The following is a 24,830-nucleotide window of genomic DNA, read 5'->3' as shown; positions in this document are numbered from 1 at the left end:
TTTAAAAAAAATCCAAGTATCTATAACTATCTTAAGATTTCTAAGTTCGTTCAAGCTTAAATCAAAATTAAAAATTTATTTCTTGGTTAGAATGCAAAATGAGTTTAGAAAATAGTTTGGCAGTATTTTAATAAAATGAAGCATACACTTATAACCCTAAGCAATTAGTCTTCTAGCTAAGATAAATGAAGACGTGTTCATATAAGTACTTGTACGTGAATGTTTATATTAGCTTTATTCAGCTGATAAATTGATAAAATGTGGTATACCCAAGCAGTGGAATCTACACACCAATAAAAAAGGGACGGAACTATTGATACATTTAACAACATGGATGAATCTCAAAATAATTATGCTGAGTGAAAGAAGCCAGACATAAAATGAGTACATATTGTATGATTTCATTTATATGAAATTCTAGAAAAGACATAATGGGATGATAGCAGGTTATTGGTTTTCAGGGGGTCAGGGGAGGACGATTAATTGCAAAAGGGGTAGTAAGGAATTTTTTGGGTTGATGAAAATCCTCTATGTCATGGTTCTGGTGGTAATACAACTAAATATCTGTTAAAACTGTACAGTTAAGATAGGAGAATTTTGCCTGTAAATTATATCTGAAAGCTGATTTTTTTTAAAAAAGACAAAATCTGTCATAGTACTCCTATGAAAGAAATAATAGACTCAAAATCTATGTCATAGTACTCCTGTGAAAGGAATAATAGACTCAAATGAAGTACGGAAACTCTGCTTAGTTTGGGATTATGTTTTTAATGGATTTTTAAAATAAAATGACTTTAGACCTATTTGTAGTGTAGTGACTTCAGCATCATTTTAAGGTTTTTCTTGATCATCAAATGGTCAGGTGATAGGAATGACAAACAGCATAACTCGAGTAAAATCTTCATGATGGAGTTTTGTAGTTTAAAAATACTTCAGAGTTTGTAAAAGATAGGGTTTTCTAAAATAGATTAATAATATTAGTAATCTAATAGAGATTGTCCAATATAGGATTTTCTAACCCAATCTAATAGATAGATTTTGAGGAACTGACTTTTACTTCTCTAAAGCCTTAATTACTTGGGGAAGATAGAGTGGTTGCTAGTTGTGATGTCTTGGGAGCAGATAGGAAAAATGACTTATTTCTCATCTCAGGGAGTAGATGTGTACTTTTGTGACATATTTGATTAGGGTCTCTGATTTTTAGTCATTTTTCAAATGGTGGAAATGGAGGTCCAGAGAAACTTAAGTGACTTGCTGAACTTTTGAGATTCTGATCTCATTAAAATTCATATTGATTCAGCATAAAATAAAGATGGACTGCATATTTACTTTTCATGGTACTGACAATTTCTCCAGTTAGTACCATGAAAATGTAAACTTGTAAACTGTTGTAACGATGTACTATGTACATCAATGTAAACTATTGTAACAATGTACTACAACTAGGATATAATTAGGATTTCTATTCCCAGTAATTTTGAGTTAGGTCATGTGACAACTAAGTCTTAATCACTCTTTCTTAGACAAACACTTGAAAGATCTACTGTCTAAATTGCTGAACTCAGGCTATTTTGAAAGTATCCCAGTTCCCAAAAATGCCAAGGAAAAGGAAGTACCACTGGAGGAAGAAATGCTAATACAATCAGAGAAAAAAACACAATTATCGAAGACTGAATCTGTCAAAGAGTCAGGTTTGTTGTGACCTCTGAAAATCCTTATAGTGGTTGCATTTTTTAATACCCCAAATGAGTCACATATTGTGCAGTGATTGCTTTATTTTAATTTGTTAGGTTCTACATGCATGGAAATCTTTACTTACCACAGGATAAACCTAGGTTTATAAAACATCTCTAGACTTTATCACCATGATTTACCGAGTGAAACTTACTAGAAATACTAGTTTGTACTTTGTCCCAAAAGAATACATTGGTTAAAGGAGGCATTTATGGAATTTGAATAAACTTCTCTGTTAAACTACTAGTAGGATAATTCTGTTTAAAATTGTTTACAATGGAAGTTATAGTAGAAACCAGCACTGTAGTGGAATGAGGGTGTAATTAACCTAAGATCGAATATCGATTCAGGGGAAAAAAGTGCTAAAGTCAGTAAAGAAAATATACTTTTAAAATTACCATTTGCCTGGGGAAGAAATATTTTGAGTAAGTGGCACTTCTGCTTTTGTTTGCTAAAGTTGGATTTATTAAAGAAATATCTCTTCTAAGGAGGTAGTCCAGGCAGGGTTCTGGTAGCCATAAGCAAGAGTCAAACCATTTTCCATGTTTATTTCCCCTTAGTTCTTAATACTAAGTGCAGTGCTTAAGTATCTCCACTCTCTTATCCCCTCCTAACCTTAAACTGGCTTGTAAGAGGTTTTTAAGGGCTCTATTTCAAGCTGAGATGACCAATTTTTACCCCATGGGACATGAGCTATAATGCTAACTTGAAAAAAAGCTGTGTTTTAGGGTAAGAAGAAATAGTCTTATTTTCAATCAGATATCAGTTTTAAACTGAAACTTGACTTTCGTAAAGTGTCTTACATAAGGAGAGCTACTAGTTTGAAGTAGCCTCAGACCACATGCTTTGGACTAATAAACAATAGAATTCCTCTTGCCATCAATATACTTGATTGTATTACCCTTTTTCTGTTACGAGTCTTCTGAAATATGTTGCTAGAATGAATTATAGTTGTAATCTGTCTAAAAACTTACAGTTCACCTAGTATTTATTCAAATTCTTTTTATCATCCCAGAGTCTCTAATGGAATTTGCCCAGCCAGAGATACAACCACAAGAGGTGAGATACTGAAAGACAATTTGCTGATGTTGATTTTTCAGCCTTTTGCATAGGGTTGTGGTTGGAAGCTAAGGCTCTGGAGCCAGACTGCCCGAGCTTGAACCCTGGTTCTGCAGTTTACTAGCTTAGGGACTTTGGGCAAGAAATCTGGTCCAGCTGTGTCTGTTATCCTCATATGTAAAATAGGGATAATGATAATGACTACTTCATGGGGTTATTGTGAGGATTAAAGAGGTTGATCTAAATTCTAAATTACTTAGAATTTGGCCTGGCACACGAACTGCCCAAATGATAGCTATTTTTGGCTCCTGTGTTAGAGGAACTTTAAGATGCGCAGGACTTTGCTCTCTCCAGAATTTACTCACATTGGCAGCAGAAAAGGGTATTTGTTCTCTTTCTGAAGTGACGTTGAAATTCATGGGAAGCTGAAAAGAACGGGAGATTCAAAAACAGTGTAATTGATGTATAAGGGAAATAAAGAAAACACTGGTAACTTAGGAAACGTCAGGTTTAAGGTTACATAATTTAACTTTGAAGTTGAACTATCTTCTGCCTTTTAATGTTTGAGGGAGTCAACTGGGGAGAAGGGTCCTAAGGCTGGCAAAGGCGGAACAGCCTTGGTAGAAGAATCCGAATCAAGCAATTCTTGCCAGTCTTAGGCAAGTCCAACAGAAGTTGCTACTTTTGAGGTATTGAAGTCTGTATTTCTGTTAATTGAGGAAAAAGGAATGGACAGAAAAGTAGGAAAGTAGGAAAGAGAAGTAGGAAAGTCTTTTCAAGTAGAATAAGGACAGAAATTTCATATTAGTGCAACAACTTAGATCAAAGGACATAGCAATACTAATAGAGTTGGATATTCCCTCCAAGGTCTTCTATGAATTTTGTGACTTAAGTGCATTGTTTCTGTATCTAGTTTCTTAACAGACGCTATATGACAGAAGTAGATTATTCAAACAAACAAGGCGAAGAGCAACCTTGGGAAGCAGATTATGCTAGAAAACCAAATCTCCCAAAACGTTGGGATATGCTTACTGAACCAGATGGTCAAGAGAAGAAACAGGAATCCTTTAAGTCCTGGGAGGCTTCTGGTAAGCACCAGGAGGTATCCAAGCCTGCAGTTTCCTTAGAACAGAGGAAACAAGACACCTCAAAACTCAGGTCTACTCTGCCGGAAGAGCAGAAGAAGCAGGAGTTCTCCAAATCCAAGCCATCTCCTAGCCAGTGGAAGCAAGACACACCTAAATCCAAAGCAGGGTATGTTCAAGAGGAACAAAAGAAACAGGAGACACCAAAGCTGTGGCCAGTTCAGCTGCAGAAAGAACAAGATCCAAAGAAGCAAACTCCAAAGTCTTGGACACCTTCCGTGCAGAGCGAACAGAACACCACCAAGTCATGGACCACTCCCATGTGTGAAGAACAGGATTCAAAACAGCCAGAGACTCCAAAATCCTGGGAAAACAATGTTGAGAGTCAAAAACACTCTTCAACATCACAGTCACAGATTTCTCCAAAGTCCTGGGGAGTAGCTACAGCAAGCCTCATACCAAATGACCAGCTCCTGCCCAGGAAGTTGAACACGGAACCCAAAGATGTGAGTTGATCTGTATTATTCTGCTTCTGTCAGTGTAGGCATAAATAAGGTGTTGTGGTAGTGACTTTTTAGTTCTCTTTTATTTATTTGTTTATTTATTTATTTATTTTGAGATGGAGAAACACTCTGTCACCCAGGCTGGAGTGCAGTGGCACGATCTCTGTTCACTGTAACCTCCGCCTCCTGGATTCAAGCGATTCTCCTGCCTCAGCCTCCTGAGTAGCTGGGACTACAGGCGCATGCCACCACGCCTGGCTAATTTTTTGTATTTTTAGTAGAGACGGGGTTTCACCATGTTAGCCAGGATGGCCTGGATCTCCTGATCTCGTGATCCAACCGCCTCGGCCTCCCAGAGTGTTGAGATTACAGGCGTGAGCCATTGTACCCGGCCTTAGTTCTCTTCAAAACCCATGTGAAGTTAATGTATAAAATATTTCACCCTCTTTAGTGGGTAGATTTATTGTTTTCCCTTGAAAACTGGGAGTTAATCTAGTCTGTCTTTGAGCCTAATCTGAGATGAAATTTCTGCAATTATAAAATGTTGTTTTAATGCCAAATTTTAACAATATAACATGATATGAAAATAGTAGATAGTTTAGATAAGACCATAATGCCATAATGTGAACAAGTGAGTAATGTAAATGCTTGTCACAGAATGGGAGATATTGTATTTCATTTGTTGTCATTTACCTGCTATATGAATAACTTTTTCTGACAAGTTATATTTTTCTATATTCTCTCGCTTCTCTTCTGCTCATTTATGGTCACTCAGTTTAGCCCAGGTCTTTATGAAGAAGGTTTATGGTGGTTGCAGATATTTTAGTATTAGGGGAAGGATTTGAATTAGTTCTCTATTTCCATTTCAAAATGAGAATTTTTCCAAAGATAGGAAAACTGTTGGCCTTAAATATTTTGTAGTTAGGTTTTGGAGTACAAGATTCAGTTAAAATATAAGGCCACATTCTTTTAAGGGTAAATAACCTATTTCAGGTAAATAACACTTACATTGACTAATTCTTGGGTACAGTGCTATGTTAGGGTTGCCTTTTATTAAATTGTAAATTACTTATTTACTACTATTTATAATGCAAACTTGTTACCACCTCATTTGCTGAGATATGTGAACTTGTGCTTCCAGTGTTCTCTATCTCTGTAGAGTAGTCTTCCTTGCACATTTGTGCTATTTTAGCTAAAGGCTTTCTGATAAACCATTGGCCCTCTAATATAATAATATGAAAAACATTTTTCTTGGGGAAAGCAAAGCATTGCATTTTATAAGTAAATTACCCTTGGCTTAATTCTTCTGTATGGGAACAAAATTTTAGAGTTATTTGGCTATTTTGCTCTCCTTTCTGTCTCTTTTCAAGTTGCTAATATTAATTTTAGCTTCTTCCTGACCCTACAGAAGATGGTCAGCTTTGTTTTATTAACCAAATACCACACAACAGTAACTGTAATATAATTATTTTGAAAAACATATTTAAAACCCAATTTAATATCTCAAAGCTGCTTTTAAAAACCTGGTTTAAAATTCTAGTAGGTGTAGCAATGCAGAACCTTTATCATACCAGAATATTATCATGCTATTTGATGAATTGCATTTAAAATCAGTGTTACATATTTGGAAAGGTCAAAACATATTTAATTTGCTTTTGTGGCACAGATAGCTTTATATTGAAGTTGTAGCGTCTTTCAGTTACTGAGAGGAGGGGATACTTCTATGTGTAATATAGTATTTTTCTGTCTTTCTTGGAATCTGAGCTGTCTAGAATATTGACTAAGTACAGTCAAGTGCAGAATATAGTTCAAAGCCAAAAGACTAGATAACATGAAACTAATCACTAATGTTCATACCTTCCTCCTAAAAGAGTCCCATATGTATTCACTTACGGTCTCTTAACTCTTATTTTATCTGGTACCTTTGACAAACTTAGCTGTGTATCTTTGAGAATTAGAAGGTGAAGAAGAGGAGCTAGTGGAGAATTAGACCAAGTAACTGTAAATTGGTCTAATTCAGGATGTGCAGCAATTTTAAGCAATTTAGGATGAATATCAGTAGCCCCCAAGAGTGTACTTACTTTATAACAAAATATAGTGTATCCCCCTCAATTTTAGGGTATGTGTATGTATGTACTTAATATGTATTTACATTTTGATTTCTGAAATCAGATACATCTTTAAAATGGGATGTACATTTAATGTGGTAGTAGTAATTTTTGTCCTGGAAAAAAAAATCATTGGTATGTCTCATTGTCAGTGGCATCTTATCCTAGAGGACATATGGTAACTCATGTCCATAATGAAAACACTCTTAACAAGGAACTTCTGCTAGATCTTCCCTTTAAAAGGAATATTTTGTGTTTTAGAAACAGTTCCATGAAAATTGTGAAGGCGAAAAATCTGTTTAAAGTTTGCTTATTTAGAAAAGGTATTTATGAGAAAATTCTTTACCTGTGATAAATGAACATTGCTGTTTTTTCTTTTCCTTTAAGATGTAGTGATAAGCTGTTTCCTAGATTAGGCTCTTGAATTTGAATTTCACTCTTACACATTATGGCTTTATCTTGTAGGTGCCTAAGCCTATGCATCAGCCTGTAGGTTCTTCCTCTACCCTTCCGAAGGATCCAGTATTGAGGAAAGAAAAACTGCAGGATCTGATGACTCAGATTCAAGGAACTTGTAACTTTATGCAAGTATGAGTCATTTACAGAATCTTAAATGATATTCATGGGGGTTCTGATTGGAAACATTACAGTGAAATTATTAAGAGCATAGATTATTCTGTCAAGTCCTGGCTCTGCTGCCTCCTAGCTCTCCTAGCCTGGAGTTTAGGCAAATTACTTGATTCTGCCTTAGTTTCTTTATTTGAAAAATGAGGATTATTGTTCCTACTTCCTAAGTTTGTTAGAACAAAAAAAAATGAATTAAGCATGTGAAAAGCTTAACTTGCTCAAGTATCATTACTGCTATAGATGATCAGTACTGAGAACTGTGAGAACCTACTCTGTGTCTGGTATTGTTAGATACCATTGTAGTACAGATACAGAAAATAAGACATTCATTGCCTTCAAGGAATTTATATTCCAGTTGTAGAAGATTGTAAATTTATGTTAAATCAATAGTTAAATGATAAATTGTGTTATACAATATGTTTAAGTTGTGAGATACAGACACAGAATTTGAGAATGGTATGAGATTATTGAGGGCTAAAGTCAAATAAGTATTTTTGTTTAGTAAAAGATTCTGAGCTTTGAATATGGGCCTGGGTTTAAATTCTGTTACTTACCAGCTGTTTATTTAACCTCCAACACTTAATTTGCAAAATGTAGGAATTGCCTGTACCATCAGATTAGTTGAAGATGTAAGAACTAAAATGCTCCCTGCAAATGTGTAGCTTAAATATGCAAAATACTGGAAACTTTTCTGGGAGAACCGAGATAGGCAGATAGAAGAGAGTGATTTCTCATCTTGAAAGTGTTTTAACAGCATGAGCTAGTAAATGGTTGAGATAAATAGATGCTCTTTGGTTGGTGTAATAAAAATGGGGGTTCTGATTAGACTAGGATTGATGGCTGTGTTTAGGACCTTAGTAAGGTCAAGAGTTTCTTTTCTGACGTAGGCCTTAGATTTACTATTGTAGGCTTTTCGTGTTGTTTAAAGATAGGGTCCCACTCTGCTGACCGAGGCTAGGGTGCAGTGGTGTGGTCAAAGCTCACTGCAGCCTCGAACTCCTGGGCTCAAGCGATCCTCTTGTCTTAGCCTCCTGAGCATCTGGGACTACAGGCACATACCACCATGCCTAGCTAATTCTTTAAAAAATTTTTAGTAGCAACAAGGTCTCGCTTTTTTGCCCATGCTGGTCTCGAACTCCTGAGCTCAAGTGATCCTTCTACCTCAGCCTCCCAGAGTGCTGGGGTTACAGGTGTGAGCCACTGCGCATGGCCTACTCTTGTGGTTTTAGCACTCTATACAGCCTTAAGTTATGGCAGTTACTTTAGATTTTATTTTTAATTCTTAATTTCATTTTCTATGGACTAGTTTTGGCATCTTGAGACAGTGACTAGCTAGATACCTATAGCTTTAGCTAGATATGTGTAGCTAATAGACTATAGGCAGCATCATGAATAATTTAATGGTAATTGCTTTTAAATGAGTAATCTCTGTTTCTACTCTTTATTTAAAATTGTATCTTTAGGAGTCTGTTCTGGACTTTGACAAACCTTCAAGTGCAATTCCAACGTCACAACCGCCTTCAGCTACTCCAGGTAGCCCCGTAGGTATGTAATCATTCTAAAGACTTGGAGCAAACGTCTTGAGCGAACAGCTGTTTGTTGTTGTTGTTGTTGCCTTTTCAAATAATTTTATTTTAGATGTCCTAATATGTTGGTGTATTAATTTATTCTAACTGTATCCATCTGTTACCAGTTATATGTGGGTAAATTACCATTAGGACATTAGTGTACTTAACTGACTTGTTTTCAGTTTTTGGAGAAAGGCTCTGGATGGGTGAATGAAAATACTCAATAGCTGTTTTTGTAATTTATGTTGTTGGAGTGAATTCTGACTATAACTTGCTTGACTCCTTTGGACTCTAAATCTAGTGTTGAGGCTTTTGGGTCTTAACTACGGGTGTGATTACCACAATGAAGTGTAGAACAGTGATTAACACAGTAACTAACAAAAGAGCCTGCATTCGAATCTGGTCCGATGCTTCAAAGCTTAGGCTTTTTGCTCCACGTTTGTTTCTTTCCAGAGAGGAGTGACATAAAGCTAGTCCAGCTTTAGTGAGCAGTATACACCAGCTTGAAGGTTGGTGTAGCAATTCCTGGGTGAAGTAAGAGTAAACAGAGAGTAATTAATAAGAGTGATGGATATTAACAAGAAGAAACAAAACAAACTATATAATTGAAAAGTATGTTAATATATATAATCAGAAAAAAACTGAATAGATGATCCAGATAAGATTGACTTTGAAATTTGTGAAACTTAAGTTTATCAGTTAATTACTATGCATGGTAGCCTGGGTCTTACCTTCCGGGTCACTATTATCAGTTATTTTTAAATGTCTTAGTTCTTTTCTTTTGGAAGTCTTGAAATGCTACTTTTGCCCATTTAACCTTAAAGCATCACTCTGTGTCACCGATGGAACTAGTATTTTCTATTCTTCTACAGTTCTCTTTTTAAAACTCTAATAGAAAGTGCATGATGAACTTGAGACCTAGTCCTTCCAGCTAATGCCTTTTTTGTGAAGTGTAAACTTTAGTTTCCTCCTAGTTGATATGCGTAAGCTTTTGTCTTCCCTCAGTAGTTACTGTTTATTTTACTCCTTGCAGCATCTAAAGAACAAAATCTGTCCAGTCAAAGTGATTTTCTTCAAGAGCCGTTACAGGTAACTTTCCAAATTAATTTTTTGTTCTTTGCTACTCAAGGAAGAAGCTCTTGCTTTGGAAAGAATAATCAGACTTACTGATTCTCATGTACCTAATGAAATTATTAAAAGTGTTCTAAGCATATCTAGTTTTGTAGATTAAATACGACTTGTCCTAAAATGATTCCCTGATGACTATGCTGAAAACATATAATACAGGTTTGCTGACTTTAGTTAAGGGGAGAGAGCAAGCCTGAAGAAATCAGACGGTACCTTGTCTAAGAATATTATGTTCTTTTGAGCTACTTAAGTAATTTAGTTTATTAACATAGTAAAGTGTCTGAAGAAAGAAATTAATTTTTGTTGTTGTTTTGTTGAGACAGAGTCTCGCTCTGTCACCCAGGCTGGAGTGCAGTAGCATGATCTCGGCTCACTGCAGTGTCTGCCTCACGGGTTCAAGCAGTTCTGTGTCTCAGCCTCCCGAGTAGCTGGGATTACAGGCGCCCGCCTAATTTTTTTGTATTTTTAGTAGAGACAGGGTTTCACCATCTTGGCCAGGCTGGGATTACAGGCTGGCAGTAGCTGGGATTACAGGCACCTGCCTAATTTTTTTGTATTTTTAGTAGAGACAGGGTTTCACCATTTTGGCCAGGCTGGTCTTGAGCTCCTGACCTCGTGATCCACCCGCCTTGGCCTCCCACAGTGCTGGGATTACAGGTGTGAGCCACTGCACTCAGCCTTAATTTTCAAACTGTATTTGTTGAGCAGGGTATATTGGGGTTTTTCCTACTTTCCTCCAATTCACTCACTGCTTTTACTAAAGCAGTTACATTTTCTGTTCTAGCTGTTTAGGGTTCTACATAAGGCTTTCAATTGACAAGTTAAATTTTTTGAAAAGCACTGGTCTAGTTTAGTAGTTCTCTGGTGGAGGCTGTGGGATGGCTGCATCGGAAGCCCCTGGTCACTTTAATAAGGTATACATTTCTAGATAAGACCTTAGACGTGTTGGAGCAGAATTTTCTAGGGTTTTGCCTATATTTTTAAAAGCCTCCTGGATGAATCTTCATACCCATTTTTTGGAACATTGGTTTCAAATGTCATGTTTATTCACCAATAACCCACCTCCAACTGGTCTACTTAAAAAGCACTAATTTGGAAGCAGGAACTGCCATCACTTCTAAATAAATACTAATGTAAATGTCTTTGTTATTAAATGAACCTTTTAACTGAAATTGAAGCCATTTTAAGATTAACTGTCAAGTAGCCTAAGATGCCTTAATTTAGCATCTGTGAATCTTCCCTTAGCAACAGAGTTAGTTATTTTCCCACAACAGCCAGTTCTACTTTTCTTGGGCACTTGTCTCATTACTTTAATGACAGAGCCAGAAGAAAGACCTAGTTTTAGAAACACTCGAATCTTATAATGGTTCTAATATTTTGGCCAGATATAAGTTACGCCTATTTACTTGGGTAATATAAAATGTTCTAAAGGATTTCAAATATTTTTTTCCATAAGATCTTAAAACTCAATCCTCAGTCTCCTTCCTAAAAAGCAACATATCATAATGCCTCCTTCAAGAAGGTCACTGAAACATAATTTCTCTGTTTTGTAACCCTTCATTAGTTTCCAGTTCACCTATTTTATTACTTGGGCTTCTGAGAACCACATAGAAGCATTTAGATAAAAGGCGTGGATTCACGGACACTTTAAATCTTGCTATTGCCAGATTTTTATGGGTGTCTCTCTGCTGTATTTGAATACCTGTTGTGCGATAGAATTCTTTCCTAGCCACTGTTTTCATTTTCTGTTGGTTACAGTTGTCACAACTTTTTTTCCTAATGTGCTTTCTCACAATTTTTATTTTACATATGCTATCAGCTTTGATTTTTCACTAGAATTTTTGATGCCATTCTGATTTATGTAGAGCTTATTCTTCCTATTTATATTTCAGCCTGCCTCTTTAGGATGCTGATAGCACTTAGCATGAAAGCACAGTTACTATGATCTCTGGCAGAGCTGTGCCTACAGTGTTAAATGTACCCAGAGCTCACCTTCCCGTGAATGCTATCTACTACAGGGCCAAGAATCGGTGAACATGGGATGAGATGTGTAGTTTTGGTAACCAGGCCTGGACAGGCAGTGTAGCAGGCTGCTTGAGTTTGAATCTCAGGTCTGCCACTTAACTGCAGTATGATCTTGGGCAAATGTCTTAACCTTTCTTTGCCACTGCTTAATTGTCAATAAAATGAGAATAGTACCTACCTCATAGATTACTGTTAGGATTAAATATATTAACATGTATAAAGTGTTTAGCAGAGTGCTTGACACATGTGCGTGTTCAGTAAGAGTAACATATTAGGAAGGCCAGGGCCCAAGAAATATAAAGTGAACAAAATGTGCCTTTTACAATATTTTGTATTTTCCTGTGTCTAGGCTACTTCTTCTCCAGTTACTTGTAGCTCAAATGCTTGCTTGGTTACTACCGATCAGACTTCTTCTGGATCTGAAACAGAGTTTATGACCTCAGAGACTCCTGAGGTAAAAGACTAATTGTCTTAATTTCTTTTGTGTCTTAAAGAATAGCAGAACCAGTTTACCTTATGAATTACAGGCATGATTAGCTGAATGATGTAACATTTATACTTTATTAATGTATCACTTTCTATAGATATTGTGATTTTGGAACTTATACGGGTAACTTTATTGTAGCTTTGCCATATAAATAGATTTAATATGGTATTGCCTTATCTAGTGCAATAAATGTCCATTTTTAATCTAAAAAAATGAAAAGTGTAGGTAGCATTAAGTCAGATTTCTCACTGTATTTACACTGAAGGACTTTTAGGAGAAAAGTCTCTTATTTGTATAACTGAAAGCTCAATAACTTTATTTTATTAATATTAGCACTTACTGAGTTGGAATGAGTTACAATCTTGTTTTGGCTAACTTTGTCAAAAATATTTTGGGTCAGGTGCAGTGGCTCACGCCTGCAATCCCAGCACTTTGGGAGGCCGAGGCAAGTGGATCACTTGAGCTCAGGAGTTCAAGACCAGCCTCGCCAACATGATGAAGCCCCGTCTCTACTAAAAATACAAAAATTAGCTGGGTGTGGTGGCGCATGCCTCTAGTCCCAGGGACTCAGGAGGCTGAGGCCAGAGAATCGCTTGAACCCAGGAGGCGGAGATTGCAGAGATTGTGCCACTGCACTTCAGCCTGGGTGACAAAGTGTTACTCTATCTCAGAAAAAAAAAAAAAAAAAAAAAGGCATTTTAACAGTATTAGGTTTGTGCTTTCAATTTCAATTCTAAGTTAGTTTTTACTAAGTTTGAGTAAATCCTTGAGATGGACATAGGATGAATTTTGAGGGGTAATTTAGCAACTATCAGGTATTTTTTGTTAACTATTATAGAAGAATATGTATTCATTATAGAATATAAGAAAATATAGATAATCCTTAGTTTTTATGGTGATGACTTGATCTGAATTTAAATTGTCTCATTCCTCATTTTAAGAAGAGGAAGAAGTGATTGTTACCAAGTAACTCACAGCTGTCTGCTTCACAATCTAGTTGAGATTGGTTTTTGGTATTTTTTTTAAGCCTTTGGATTTATAATCTGTTATGTCAAGAACTTGTGGCTTCCTTAGGTAAGGATTACTTAAATTGGATCAGAGTTGTTTTCTGTTTTAGGTAGCTGACTTAGAAACCTACTAACTAATAAGTCTTTAAAATAGAGAAAAATTAACACTAAACAACTAACCCAAGTTTTTTCTTAAATCCAATTCTGATGTATACATTTTGAATAATATTAGGTTCTTAACTGGAAATTACCATTTCAGGGTTTGAAAAGGACTAGGTGCATATAAAAAGTTCAGCCCCTCATCTGTTAGACTGATTATTGGTAAGACTCTTTGACTTAGTCAGCAAGCTGTGCAAAGCAAATACTGGTATGCATCCTCAGCAATTGAGATTTGAAATTGTAAGCAAAAGCTGTTCTTTTGCATTCCTGTGTCCAAATGTCATCCTAAAGAACTTGCTGACTTATGCCAGTTTGGGTTTTAGAGTAAGTTAACTGCTTGTTATATGGCAGGTGATTGGCTGATGCTGCATTTCTTCCCCCCAGGCAGCAATTCCCCCAGGCAAGCAACCGTCTTCACTAGCTTCTCCAAATCCTCCCATGGCAAAGGGCTCTGAACAGGGCTTCCAGTCACCTCCAGCAAGTAGTAGTTCAGTAACCATTAACACAGCACCCTTTCAAGCCATGCAGACAGTGAGTATGAAACATGAATGATGATTGCAGTTCATTATTCCTGTTAAAAGCCATTGTTTCTCTTACATAATTATTGGATACTATGTAAAAAGTTTGCCTTTTGTAAAATTTATTTGGGTTGGTAGAATTATATTTGGCCAATGGCAATACTGTTTGTGGCAGAAGAGTAGGAAATCCACAGCCTCTAGAGTTTTAAATGGGTGTTTTATCAGAGCATTATTCCTTCTTTTAGCATTAGTAGCAGGCAAAGCTGAGGACCCATATTAAACAAACAAAATGTGTGGCTGAGAAACAGAATTTCTAGCAACAGCTTATTAATACTAACCATTACTAATATCATTACTAGTGTTATTCCCTAACATCAGTAACCTGAAATACCGGACACATACTTGGGTGTTCTGTCATTGCTGAAACTTTCATTTTATTTTATCCTGATCTCAAGATGGTTTTTGGAGATTTGTTCAGATTTATGTGGTGTTTTGAATTACATATTTTTCTACAAATTGTAGTTAAGGCTTTTTTAAAAAATAGTATTACAGCTAGTTTGGTATGTTTATTCTCTAAACACAAACTAGTATAAAACAGTTCTTTGGGGGGGGAAAAAGCCTTAATGAGCCAATAAGTACCCTTCCTATTGGTGCTTAGTGTCCCACTCCAAGCACTTTGGAGTGATGGTGGTAGTGGGGCCAGTGGAGTAGCATGGAAAGCAGGCACCACCCCGGGAGATCGGCTGGTGAGTCCAGACAGCTGAATTCACTCACCATATCACTTAGAATATCTTATTTCTAGATAGAATAGTTCCTTGCTTTCACTCTTTTCCTGTCAGTTCATCCTGCACAGTATAGCCATGTTGGTTTTACCTTTTCTTTTGTCTAATTAAAAGCAAGCAGTGTTCCATTACAGAATGAAATTTAGTCCTCTGTCTGACACTCAGTACCTTTTCAAGTCTGGTATAACCTGTCACACTAGTCCCCTGAGCTTGCCTTATATATTCTTGTCACAGTACCTTTTGCTCATGCCAATCTGTTTCCTCTGCCTGTTTGAATCCTACCCAGTACACATTGGTTCTTACTCATTTATTGATTAAAGAATAGTTACAAAACCAGGCACTGTTCTTAATCACTGAGGTTGTAGCAGTGAAAAAGGAAAAGTATGCTCAGGAAACTTAACAGTTTAGTATGGAGGTAGGAGGGCTAGGGAGACAAATACCTGTATATCAGGTGCTGTGTGATGTAAAGAAAAATGGAGCAGAATCAGGGAGCTAGAGAGTCATAGAAGGACAGATCATTGCTTGCCACATGGTAAAGATTCAGTAAATGGTAAAATATTTCATTCATCTTTAGTTTTTGAAAAAAGACTCCTTTCCCTTGTATAGCTTTTATTCTCAGCATTATTATGATAGCATAATAGCAGGAAGATTAACTTTTGCTCTTAGGTGTAAATTCTGTCAGGAATAAGTAGGAGTGTTTTTTTGTTGTTTTTTACTACGGTAAAATGTATGTAACACAGAATTTACCATTTTAACCTTTTTAAAGTATACAATTCAGTGGCATTAAGTACATTCATAATGTGCAATCATCATCACTACTTTCAGAACTTTGTCATTATTCCAAACAGAAACTCAGTACCCATTAAACAATAACTTCCTATTTGTAACCCCCTCCACAGCTCTGCTAACCTCTATTCTACTTTGCTTCTATGAATTTACCTATTCTCCCTCATATTAGTGGTATCCTACAACATTTTTCCTTTTGTATCTGGCTTACTGCACTTTGCATAATGTTTTCAAAGTTCATTCACGTTATACAGTGTATCAGAATTTCATTTTTGTATGGCTGAATAATCCATTTTATGTATGTACTTCATTTCACTTATCCATTCATCTGTTGGGAAATTGAGTTGTTTGTACCTTTTGGCTATTCGGAATAATGCTGCTAATGAACATGGGTGTATAAATATCTGTTTGAGTCCTGCTTTCAATTATTTTGGGTATATACCTAGAAATGGAATTAGTGGATCATATGTTAATTCTGTACTTTTTGAGAAGGCAGCATACTGTTTTCCACAGGGTGACTGCACCATTTTGCATTCCCGCCGGCAATGCATGAGGGTTCCAGTTCCTCCGCATCCTTGCCAACACTTATTTTCTGTCTTTTTGATAATAGCCCTGCTAATGGGTATAAAATTTTATGGCATTATGGTTTGGATTTACATTTCCCTAATGACTAATGATGATGAGCATGTTTTCATGTGCTTATTTGCCATTTATCTTCTTTAGAGAGATGTCTATTCAAGTCCTTTGCCTGCAAAATAGAAGTTTTTGAATGTACAGTTTTGCTGGATACCACCCTCAAGCATTTTCTTTGAAACCTCCCAGATGACTCAGTGTGTCCTTGTCTTTTAAGGTATTTAATGTTAATGCACCTCTGCCTCCACGAAAAGAACAAGAAATAAAAGAATCCCCTTATTCGCCTGGCTACAATCAAAGTTTTACCACAACAAGTACACAAACACCACCCCAGTGCCAACTGCCATCTATACATGTAGAACAAACTGTCCATTCTCAAGAGACTGGTAAGATCTTTGCATATGATATTTGGAAGACTTAGAGGGACAGCCAATTGAATGGACAGCAAGTCTAGCAAGTCTGTAGTGACACTTAGAAGTATTTTCCTGACTAGTAAGCATTATTTCTTCACATGTTCCTCCAGTGTTGAGAAAAACCTAATGCCCTTTTCTGTGTTAAGTTTACCTATTAATTTTAATTTTCGTAGAGATAGAACTTAGATGACTGATTTAACCTTGAAGTAGGTTTGTATTTTTAAATCTGTTTGCTTTGATTACCACAGACAGTGATTGAGGTAGATGGGCACTATCTGGCTGCTTATATGAAGGTTTTGAAACCATTCTGTTAATCCTTTTAACAAATGGTTATCTGTCCTTTTCTCTTTTATCTTATAATAAAAGATTGAAGACTGTGAAGATATGACTTAGTATGCTCATTGTACTATTTGCTTAGAGATGGGAGGCTATTTTGATCTTTCATGCTGTTCTAAATCATGAAAGAATAGGTAACTTTGTACTCATTTCTTAATTTAAATTTAAGAAGCACTTGTAGATTTTTTTGTATTGGTGTTTCAGATCCCTATTGAGTTTTTTAACTGAAGTCAGAGCAAATGAATTGAGCATTCTGAGTACTTGGCTAATCAAGTGATGAAGAGGTAGTAATATAAATTCTGGAACCTAGGCACAGATGACCTTATTCTATTCTCCCCTCTACTGTTGAAAGACAGGGCAGGTGACTTACGTAAGGGATATTTTTGTCAGGTGCCTTCTCAGATACAGTATTAATTAGAATCCATTTTCTTTTACTCCCTCATCTGGAGTAGTTAGCCTGCTTTTTAAAAATTGTCGTGAAATATACATAACGTAAAAATTACCATTTTAATCATTTTTAGCTATATAGTTCTGTGGCATTAAGTACAACCAAACTGTTGTGTAATTATTACCACTGTCCACTTCCAGAACTTTTCATCTTCCCCCAGCTGAAACTTTGTAATCATTTAATACTAACTCCTCCTCCTCCTCTCCCCCCAGCCCCTGGCAACCACCATTCTACTTTCTGATTCTGAAAATGACTGCTCTAGGTACCTCATATAAGTGGTATACAATATTTGTGCTTTTGAAACTAGCTTATTTTACTTGGCATGTCTTAAGGGTTCATTCATGTTGTAGCATGGGTCAAAATTTTCTTCCTTTTTTAGGCTGAATAATATTCCATTATATATATGAATTACGTATTTGAGTCATGTAGATGAATTATATATATGAATATATATCTCCTATTTATTTTTAAAGGCAGCAAATTGTATTAATGATTTTGATATATATTGGCTTTTAAGTGTAAAGACTATTACCATTTAACTCTTGGACCCTAAAACCGTTTTTCTTAAGCAGCAAATTATCATCCTGATGGAACTATTCAAGTAAGCAATGGTAGCCTTGCCTTTTACCCAGCACAGACGAATGTATTTCCCAGACCTACTCAGCCATTTGTCAATAGCCGGGGATCTGTTAGAGGATGTACTCGTGGTGGGAGATTAATAACCAATTCCTATCGGTCCCCTGGTGGTTATAAAGGTATGCCCCGAATACAATTTAATTATACTGAATTATTTTGTCTGTGTGTTTACTTGACTCAAACCATTTTTACCTAACCTTGCTCCCTTTGTCATTTACAATCTAGTAGAGAATTTCCTGTTTGTGGATAATAAAGTATTTTTAATATACCTATTCTCCATAACAGAGGAACTAATTTTCTGTATAAAAAGCAGATTGATTTTGTGACTTACTGAAGTGGGAAGTTTCACCATATTGTTTTACAAAGGATGAATTTTCATATTTGAGTAATGTTTTTCTTCTGTTGACTTAACTCTGCTAAAAGTGTATCATATTTATAAAATGCCCATTTTCTAGTTATTTCTAGTTATTTGTTAGATTATGTCACAAAGAAGAATATAGAATTTGAGGCTATAATAGTGATATTCTCTTAAACTTTTGTTATGGTTCCAAGTATCCTAGTCACTACTTATTAACAAAAATACTCTAGACAGGCTGGGTGCAGTGGCTGATGCCTGTCGTCCCATTACTTTGGAATGCCAAGGTAGGAGGTTCATTGAGGCCAGGAGTTTGCGACCAGCCTGGGCAACATAGTGAGACCCTGCCTCTACAGAGAATTAAAAAATATTAGCTGGGCATGGTGTTGTGCACCTGTAGTCCCAGCTACTTGGGAGGCTGAACTGGGAAGAATGCTTGAGTCCAAGAGTTTGAGGTTACAGTGAGCTGTGATCTCACTACTATGCTCCAGCCTGAGTAACAGAACGAGGCACTGCCTATAAAAAAGCAAACAACAACAAAACAACCTTAGACAGAGGCCCTAAGTACCTAACTGCCCTACCACCACCCTTTCCCAACCCCACCCTGCATTTTAGCAGTAGTAAATTTATAAACCTGGCTTATTTGAAGACAGCAATGTTCTATAAATATATGTTTTACTGTGGAAGCAATATTAGTAGAGTTTGCTTAAAGAGGGCATAAGTCTAATGATGGCATTATATAATCAATTTAACTTTTAAAGCAATATAGAATTAGACTGTTTAAAAGTTTAATATGATTTTGTCCATAATCTTATGTAAGTTTGTTTATTTATTAGGTTTTGATACTTATAGAGGACTCCCTTCAATTTCCAATGGAAATTATAGCCAGCTGCAGTTCCCAGCTAGAGAGTATTCTGGAGCACCTTATTCCCAAAGGGTAAGTAAGAATTGTTATCATAGTTGAATAGTGGTACAGTTGTTGATGTTAAGCTGGTGATTGAAGTATATCGCAGAGTCATAATTTGTTTTCTGAAAGTGCACTCTTAGTTTTAAAACTACTTGTAAGTCCTATGGAGAAGAGTTGAGTTGGAAGCTTTTTCCAATTACCCGAGAAAGATAAATGATAATTGCTTGTTATGTGGAACTTAGAAGGTGTTAAGGACGTTATTAATCATGTTGTTTGCATTAACTCATTTGCTCTTCCACCTCACAGGAGAAATGGGTTCAGAGGTTAAATAACTTACCTAAGGTCACTCATCAAGGAAATGGTAAACTAAGATTAGAACGTGACTTTCTTACTCCAGAGCCCATGATTTTAACTTTGCTACATTGCCTTCAGCTTAACTTGCCTAAATAGCAAATGTAGCAAAGCCCTTTTTCGTAAGTTTTTTGTTGTTGTTTGTACTTACTTGAAGAACCCAGCATATTTTCTTTACTACATATGATAAAAGACTCATAAGAGTATGTTAGAAATTCCACTTTAACAAACCTTGGGAACTTACGGATTTGAATCTATAATACATCAGCATATTCAGTTTTGAAGTTTTACAAGCCTTTGAGTATGTGTATGGTACCATACTGAGTTCTGTTGGTAATGTATAAAATACCTATCCTTGAAGAACTTACAGTTACATGGGGTAGGATGGATATCCACACAGAGGCAGTATTGAAAAGGGTGAAGGCCGGGCCTGGTGACTCACGCCTGTAATCCCAGCACTTTGGGAGGCTGAGGCAGGTGGATCACTTGAGGTCAGGAGTTCGAGACCAGCCTGACCAACATGGTGAAACCCCATCTCTACTAAAAATCAAAATTAGCCGGATGTGGTGGCACACGCCTGTAATCCCAGCTACTCAGGAGGCTGAGGCAGGAGAATCGCTTGAACCTGGGAAGTGGAGGTTGCAGTGAGCAGAGATAGCGCCATTGCACTCCACCCTGGGCAAGAAGAGCGAGACTCTGTCTCAAAAAAAAAAAAAAAAAAAAAAAGAGTGGGAAACACCTTAGAATCTAAATGCCTTGGGTTTGACCCCTCATTTATCACTTCTCTTGCCATGTGACTTCAGATATGTTAGTAAAACTTTTTGAGCTCTAGTTCCTCATCTGTTAGTTTTTCATCTAACACTGAGGTTTTCTCCATGAGATATTCTGAGAATTAAATGAACTAAAGCAGCTAAGTGCTTAGCACTACAGAGCCAGGTGTGTACATCAGCCATGCAAATATTAGATGTTATTATGTGATCCTCAGGGAATGTATGTGAGGGGAGGATGTTTATTAATACAGACTTAGGTGAAAGAACTGTCTCTTCTTAATACCACTATTACAGTATTTTGTGTGCTCTTTTACATTTTTCCTGAGGAACAAGAAATTGATAATGCTAGTTGCTATTGCAAAGGGGTGACTGGGAGTATGGAGTAAGAGGCTTTATTATTTTTATTGTGTACCTTCTTGGCCTGTTTCAATTTTTATTGCATATAATAATGACACCAATAATTATTCTTTTCATGAGTTGTATGAAGTTTGGCTTCCTTCATACTTGAGTTTGTTTGAAGTACTGCCCCTGGAACATTTTTTCTTAATATATTAGATTATATTTCTAGGCAATAAATATATTTATACAATATAATTTTTTATCAACTTCTTAAAAAAAAATTCCCAAACCCCAACATAGTTGGTATTAGTCTTCCCAGTTTGGTGTATAAATAGAGCAAGGTTGAGAAAAATCTGTGTTCTTGCTTTATGATGTCCTTTTATACTGAGATGAGGGACAGAGGACCATGCCACATTTAAAAATTTCTCTCATTACCTAGCATTGTATCTTTTACATAGTATTCTCCAAGTGCTTTACTGTTTTTCAGGTATTAACAGATCTGATTGGTCAGGTTAATTAACAGATGAAGCAAGTAATGCCACTGTTGCCCTTGCTTTGTTTTTGTTAGTGTTTGGAAACATCTGAGCCTCTTTGGTTGCTGGGGAAGGCCAGGTAAAGAACTAAGGGGACTAATCTTATTTGCCAGCCAGTAGTCCTGTGTAATAACCAATTATAGTCCTGAATTTTTAATGCCAAGGTAAATATTATATGTTCACTTTAGGATAATTTCCAGCAGTGTTATAAGCGAGGAGGGACATCTGGTGGTCCACGAGCAAATTCGAGAGGTAAGGGTAATTAGCTGAATAGTTTTCTTACCCAGAACATGTCTCTAGTTCTTTCTGCATCCTCTACCAAGTTCTTTCCAAAGCACATTGCTTTTTAGCATTTATCTTGTTGAGGTTTTCAATTTGCTTGAATGTAGTACTAAAGTACTAAGGGAGATACTAGACCACTAGATAGGCTATGGAAACCAATTGCAAATTGAATTAAAAGGGTGGTGTTTTTTAAAAATCTGCTTGACACTAGAGCATATTTAACCTTATATATTCACTATGCTGATTTCAAATATTTTTCATGTGATTCAGTATGGTGGTTTTTGTAATAATGGGTACTTCTTACTGTAATGTCACTGCATTAATAGATTCAAATAAGCAAAAATTAAGACACCGTGACTTGAGACAAAAGCAGAATAGTTATAACACTTTTTAAAATGTGAAGGAACTATTAAAAGTTTGTATAAGGGAGAAAAAAAATCATTGAAGAGTAACTTTGTCACAGGAAAGCAATCTTTTCCTTCTGAAAAAATAGCTGGTATTCAATTTGCCTTTGCCTTAGTCTGAGCAGTGTTTTTGTGTGCACTTAAAACATTAAAAGTGTATGACTTGGAAATAAAAAAAAACAAGCATTCATCGTGGGACTTAGTTCCATATCAATATATCGCTGAATGGCTAGTGGCTAGTAGTTCTAAAAATTGGTTCTTTTATGTAGTCTTCATTTTCTTGAGACCTTCTACATTAGCTGCTTTGTAGAACGATCTCTGAGAAATTAAGAATTATGGGAGGAAGATGAAGTAAAAAGTGTTCAGATCTGAGTTTTAAACTTTGCTAAGTTATCTAGCCTTTTGGGGGCTACATTTTCTTAATCTTAAAAAAGGATCAATTAGACAAGATTATCTTGGACCTTTCTGGCTTTAGAAGAGTATTGTAAAAACCTAGTGCCAGAAAAATCTAGAAAAGTATAATCTAGCTATATATTGCTTTTGTTTTGGAATTTACTATAAAATGTATCTTTGTCTGTTTCAGTAGCCGACTAATGTTAAATATTGTGTTCAAAGCTAACTGCTTCATTATGAGAAACTCACTGTTGCTAATAAAACAGCAGGGTGGAGTGATTCTTCTCAGGTGAGCAGCCCAGAAAGAGACAACGAAACCTTTAACAGTGGTGACTCTGGACAAGGAGACTCCCGTAGCATGACCCCTGTGGATGTGCCAGTGACAAATCCAGCAGCCACCATACTGCCAGTACACGTCTACCCCCTGCCTCAGCAGATGCGAGTTGCCTTCTCAGCAGCCAGAACCTCTAATCTGGCCCCTGGAACTTTAGACCAACCTATTGTGTTTGATCTCCTTCTGAACAACTTAGGAGAAACTTTTGATCTTCAGCTTGGTAGATTTAATTGCCCAGTGAATGGCACTTATGTTTTCATTTTTCACATGCTAAAGCTGGCAGTGAATGTGCCACTGTATGTCAACCTCATGAAGAATGAAGAGGTCTTGGTATCAGCCTATGCCAATGATGGTGCTCCAGACCATGAAACTGCTAGCAATCATGCAATTCTTCAGCTCTTCCAGGGAGACCAGATATGGTTACGTCTGCACAGGGGAGCAATTTATGGAAGTAGCTGGAAATATTCTACGTTTTCAGGCTATCTTCTTTATCAAGATTGAAAGTCAGTACAGTATTGACAATAAAAGGATGGTGTTCTAATTAGTGGGATTGAAGGAAAAGTAGTCTTTGCCCTCATGACTGATTGGTTTAGGAAAATGTTTTTGTTCCTAGAGGAAGGAGGAGGTCCTTACTTTTTTGTTTTCCTTCCTGAGGTGAAAAATCAAGCTGAATGACAATTAGCACTAATCTGGCACTTTATAAATTGTGATGTAGCCTCGCTAGTCAAGCTGTGAATGTATATTGTTTGCACTTAATCCTTAACTGTATTAACGTTCAGCTTACTAAACTGACTGCCTCAAGTCCAGGCAAGTTACAATGCCTTGTTGTGCCTCAATAAAAAAGTTACATGCACCTTCAGTGTTCCTATTTAATTAAACATTTAGTTGAGATGTAAAAGATCTGCTTTTTAATAGTCATCACTGATAACTCTTGAATGGTTATTTTTTCATGGGCTCATGCTATTATTTTAAAATAAGACATATATAACAGTTCCTTCTAGGGTTACTTTTCTCTGATATTATACATGCCATTCATCAAAACATTTGATCTGTTTTCCATGGGCCAAATCATGCATTCTTCTTGAAGCTATTCTATTTTGCAGTAGGGCATGGGCTTCCTTTAGTTAGCTATCTCTGGGTAGCTACTACATATGTAGTAATATACAATAGGAGATACACAGGTAATACTACTGGCCCACCATCAATAAGACTTACACTTTCTAGTGGATTCTCAATTTAATTTGAGCAGGCAAAATGCTAAGACATTAAAAAGCAGAGGCTTTGTGGTCAGGCAATGCTGTGTTTCAGAGTCCTGATTCTGCCACTTAGTAGCTAATCTTAGAGAAGTTATGTTACCTCTAAGATCTCTCTCTCTTAAATACTGTTTCTCAAATGTAAAATGTGAATGATGATAGATTACCATCAGGACAATTGTGAAGTTTAAGAATATATCTAAAAGACTGAACGTAGTGCCTGGCACATACACATTTAAGAAATGCAGTAAAATTTAGTGCAGTAAAATTTAGCCATATGATACTTTCTCACACTTAAAGCTTGTATGTCTTCTTCAGTAATAAGTTTTTTTATTTCTCAGTTTAAATAATAATTTTTGGCCAGGCGCAGTGTCTCACGCCTGTAATCCCAGCACTTTGGGAGGCTGAGGTGGGCAGATCACTAGAGGTCAGGAGTTCAAGACCAGCCTGGCCAACATGGTGAAACCCTGTCTCTACTAAAAATACAAAAATTAGCCAGGTGTGGTGGTGGGCGCCTGTAATCCCAGCTACTTGGGAGGTTGAGGCAGGAGAATGGCTTGAGCCTGGGAGGCGGAGGTTGCAGTGAGCCGAGATCATGCCACTGCACTCCAGCCTGGGCGACTGAAAGAGACTGTCTCAAAAAAAAAAAAAGAATTTTAAAAAGTGAGCATTTTGGTTGCATTTTCAGGACTATATTAAGGGTTGGAGAAGGGCGTTATTACACATCAATTAAAGCAACTAAAGCAAGTTATTTTCTGAGGCAGAAAATAATTTGCCGGGTCTGACCCGCAGACCCTGGCTGAACTACAGATGAAAAAATGTATGCTGACACAGGTATTTTGCCTGACAGTGTGACGAGGGGACTCA

The 24,830-nt window shown here is 36.6% G+C and overlaps 1 protein-coding gene across 50 annotated transcripts in view; it reads left to right on the top strand.

Moving 5' to 3' along the window:
* The window catches only part of CAPRIN2 (caprin family member 2), a 45,408-nt gene extending 21,845 nt beyond the window's left edge, over positions 1–23,563 (top strand). For 12 of the 50 annotated variants that reach the window (XM_024257007.3, XM_054527042.2, XM_024257009.2 and 9 more), the window contains 13 exons: positions 1,524–1,691; positions 2,750–2,793; positions 3,707–4,384; positions 6,955–7,077; positions 8,580–8,661; positions 9,718–9,773; positions 12,187–12,291; positions 13,875–14,021; positions 16,427–16,595; positions 17,976–18,161; positions 19,234–19,334; positions 21,486–21,549; positions 22,643–23,563. In XM_024257007.3, the coding sequence (XP_024112775.1) occupies positions 1,524–1,691; positions 2,750–2,793; positions 3,707–4,384; positions 6,955–7,077; positions 8,580–8,661; positions 9,718–9,773; positions 12,187–12,291; positions 13,875–14,021; positions 16,427–16,595; positions 17,976–18,161; positions 19,234–19,334; positions 21,486–21,549; positions 22,643–23,211 (2,492 nt within the window). In that variant the 3' untranslated portion in view covers positions 23,212–23,563. Of the gene's footprint in view, positions 1–1,523; positions 1,692–2,749; positions 2,794–3,706; positions 4,385–6,954; positions 7,078–8,579; positions 8,662–9,717; positions 9,774–12,186; positions 12,292–13,874; positions 14,022–16,426; positions 16,596–17,975; positions 18,162–19,233; positions 19,335–21,332; positions 21,377–21,485; positions 21,550–22,598 lie in introns of all 50 variants that reach the window. The other 38 variants (XM_054527052.2, XM_054527055.1, XM_054527054.1 and 35 more) reach the window with 10 other exon arrangements.
* Positions 23,564–24,830: the final 1,267 nt, after the last annotated feature.

The sequence above is a fragment of the Pongo abelii genome, chromosome 10 (genome assembly GCF_028885655.2).
Source record: "Pongo abelii isolate AG06213 chromosome 10, NHGRI_mPonAbe1-v2.0_pri, whole genome shotgun sequence".
Classification (NCBI taxonomy): Eukaryota; Metazoa; Chordata; class Mammalia; order Primates; family Hominidae; genus Pongo; species Pongo abelii.
The sequence above is the reverse complement of the archived record's forward strand: the minus strand, read 5'-3'. Positions and strand labels throughout refer to the sequence as shown.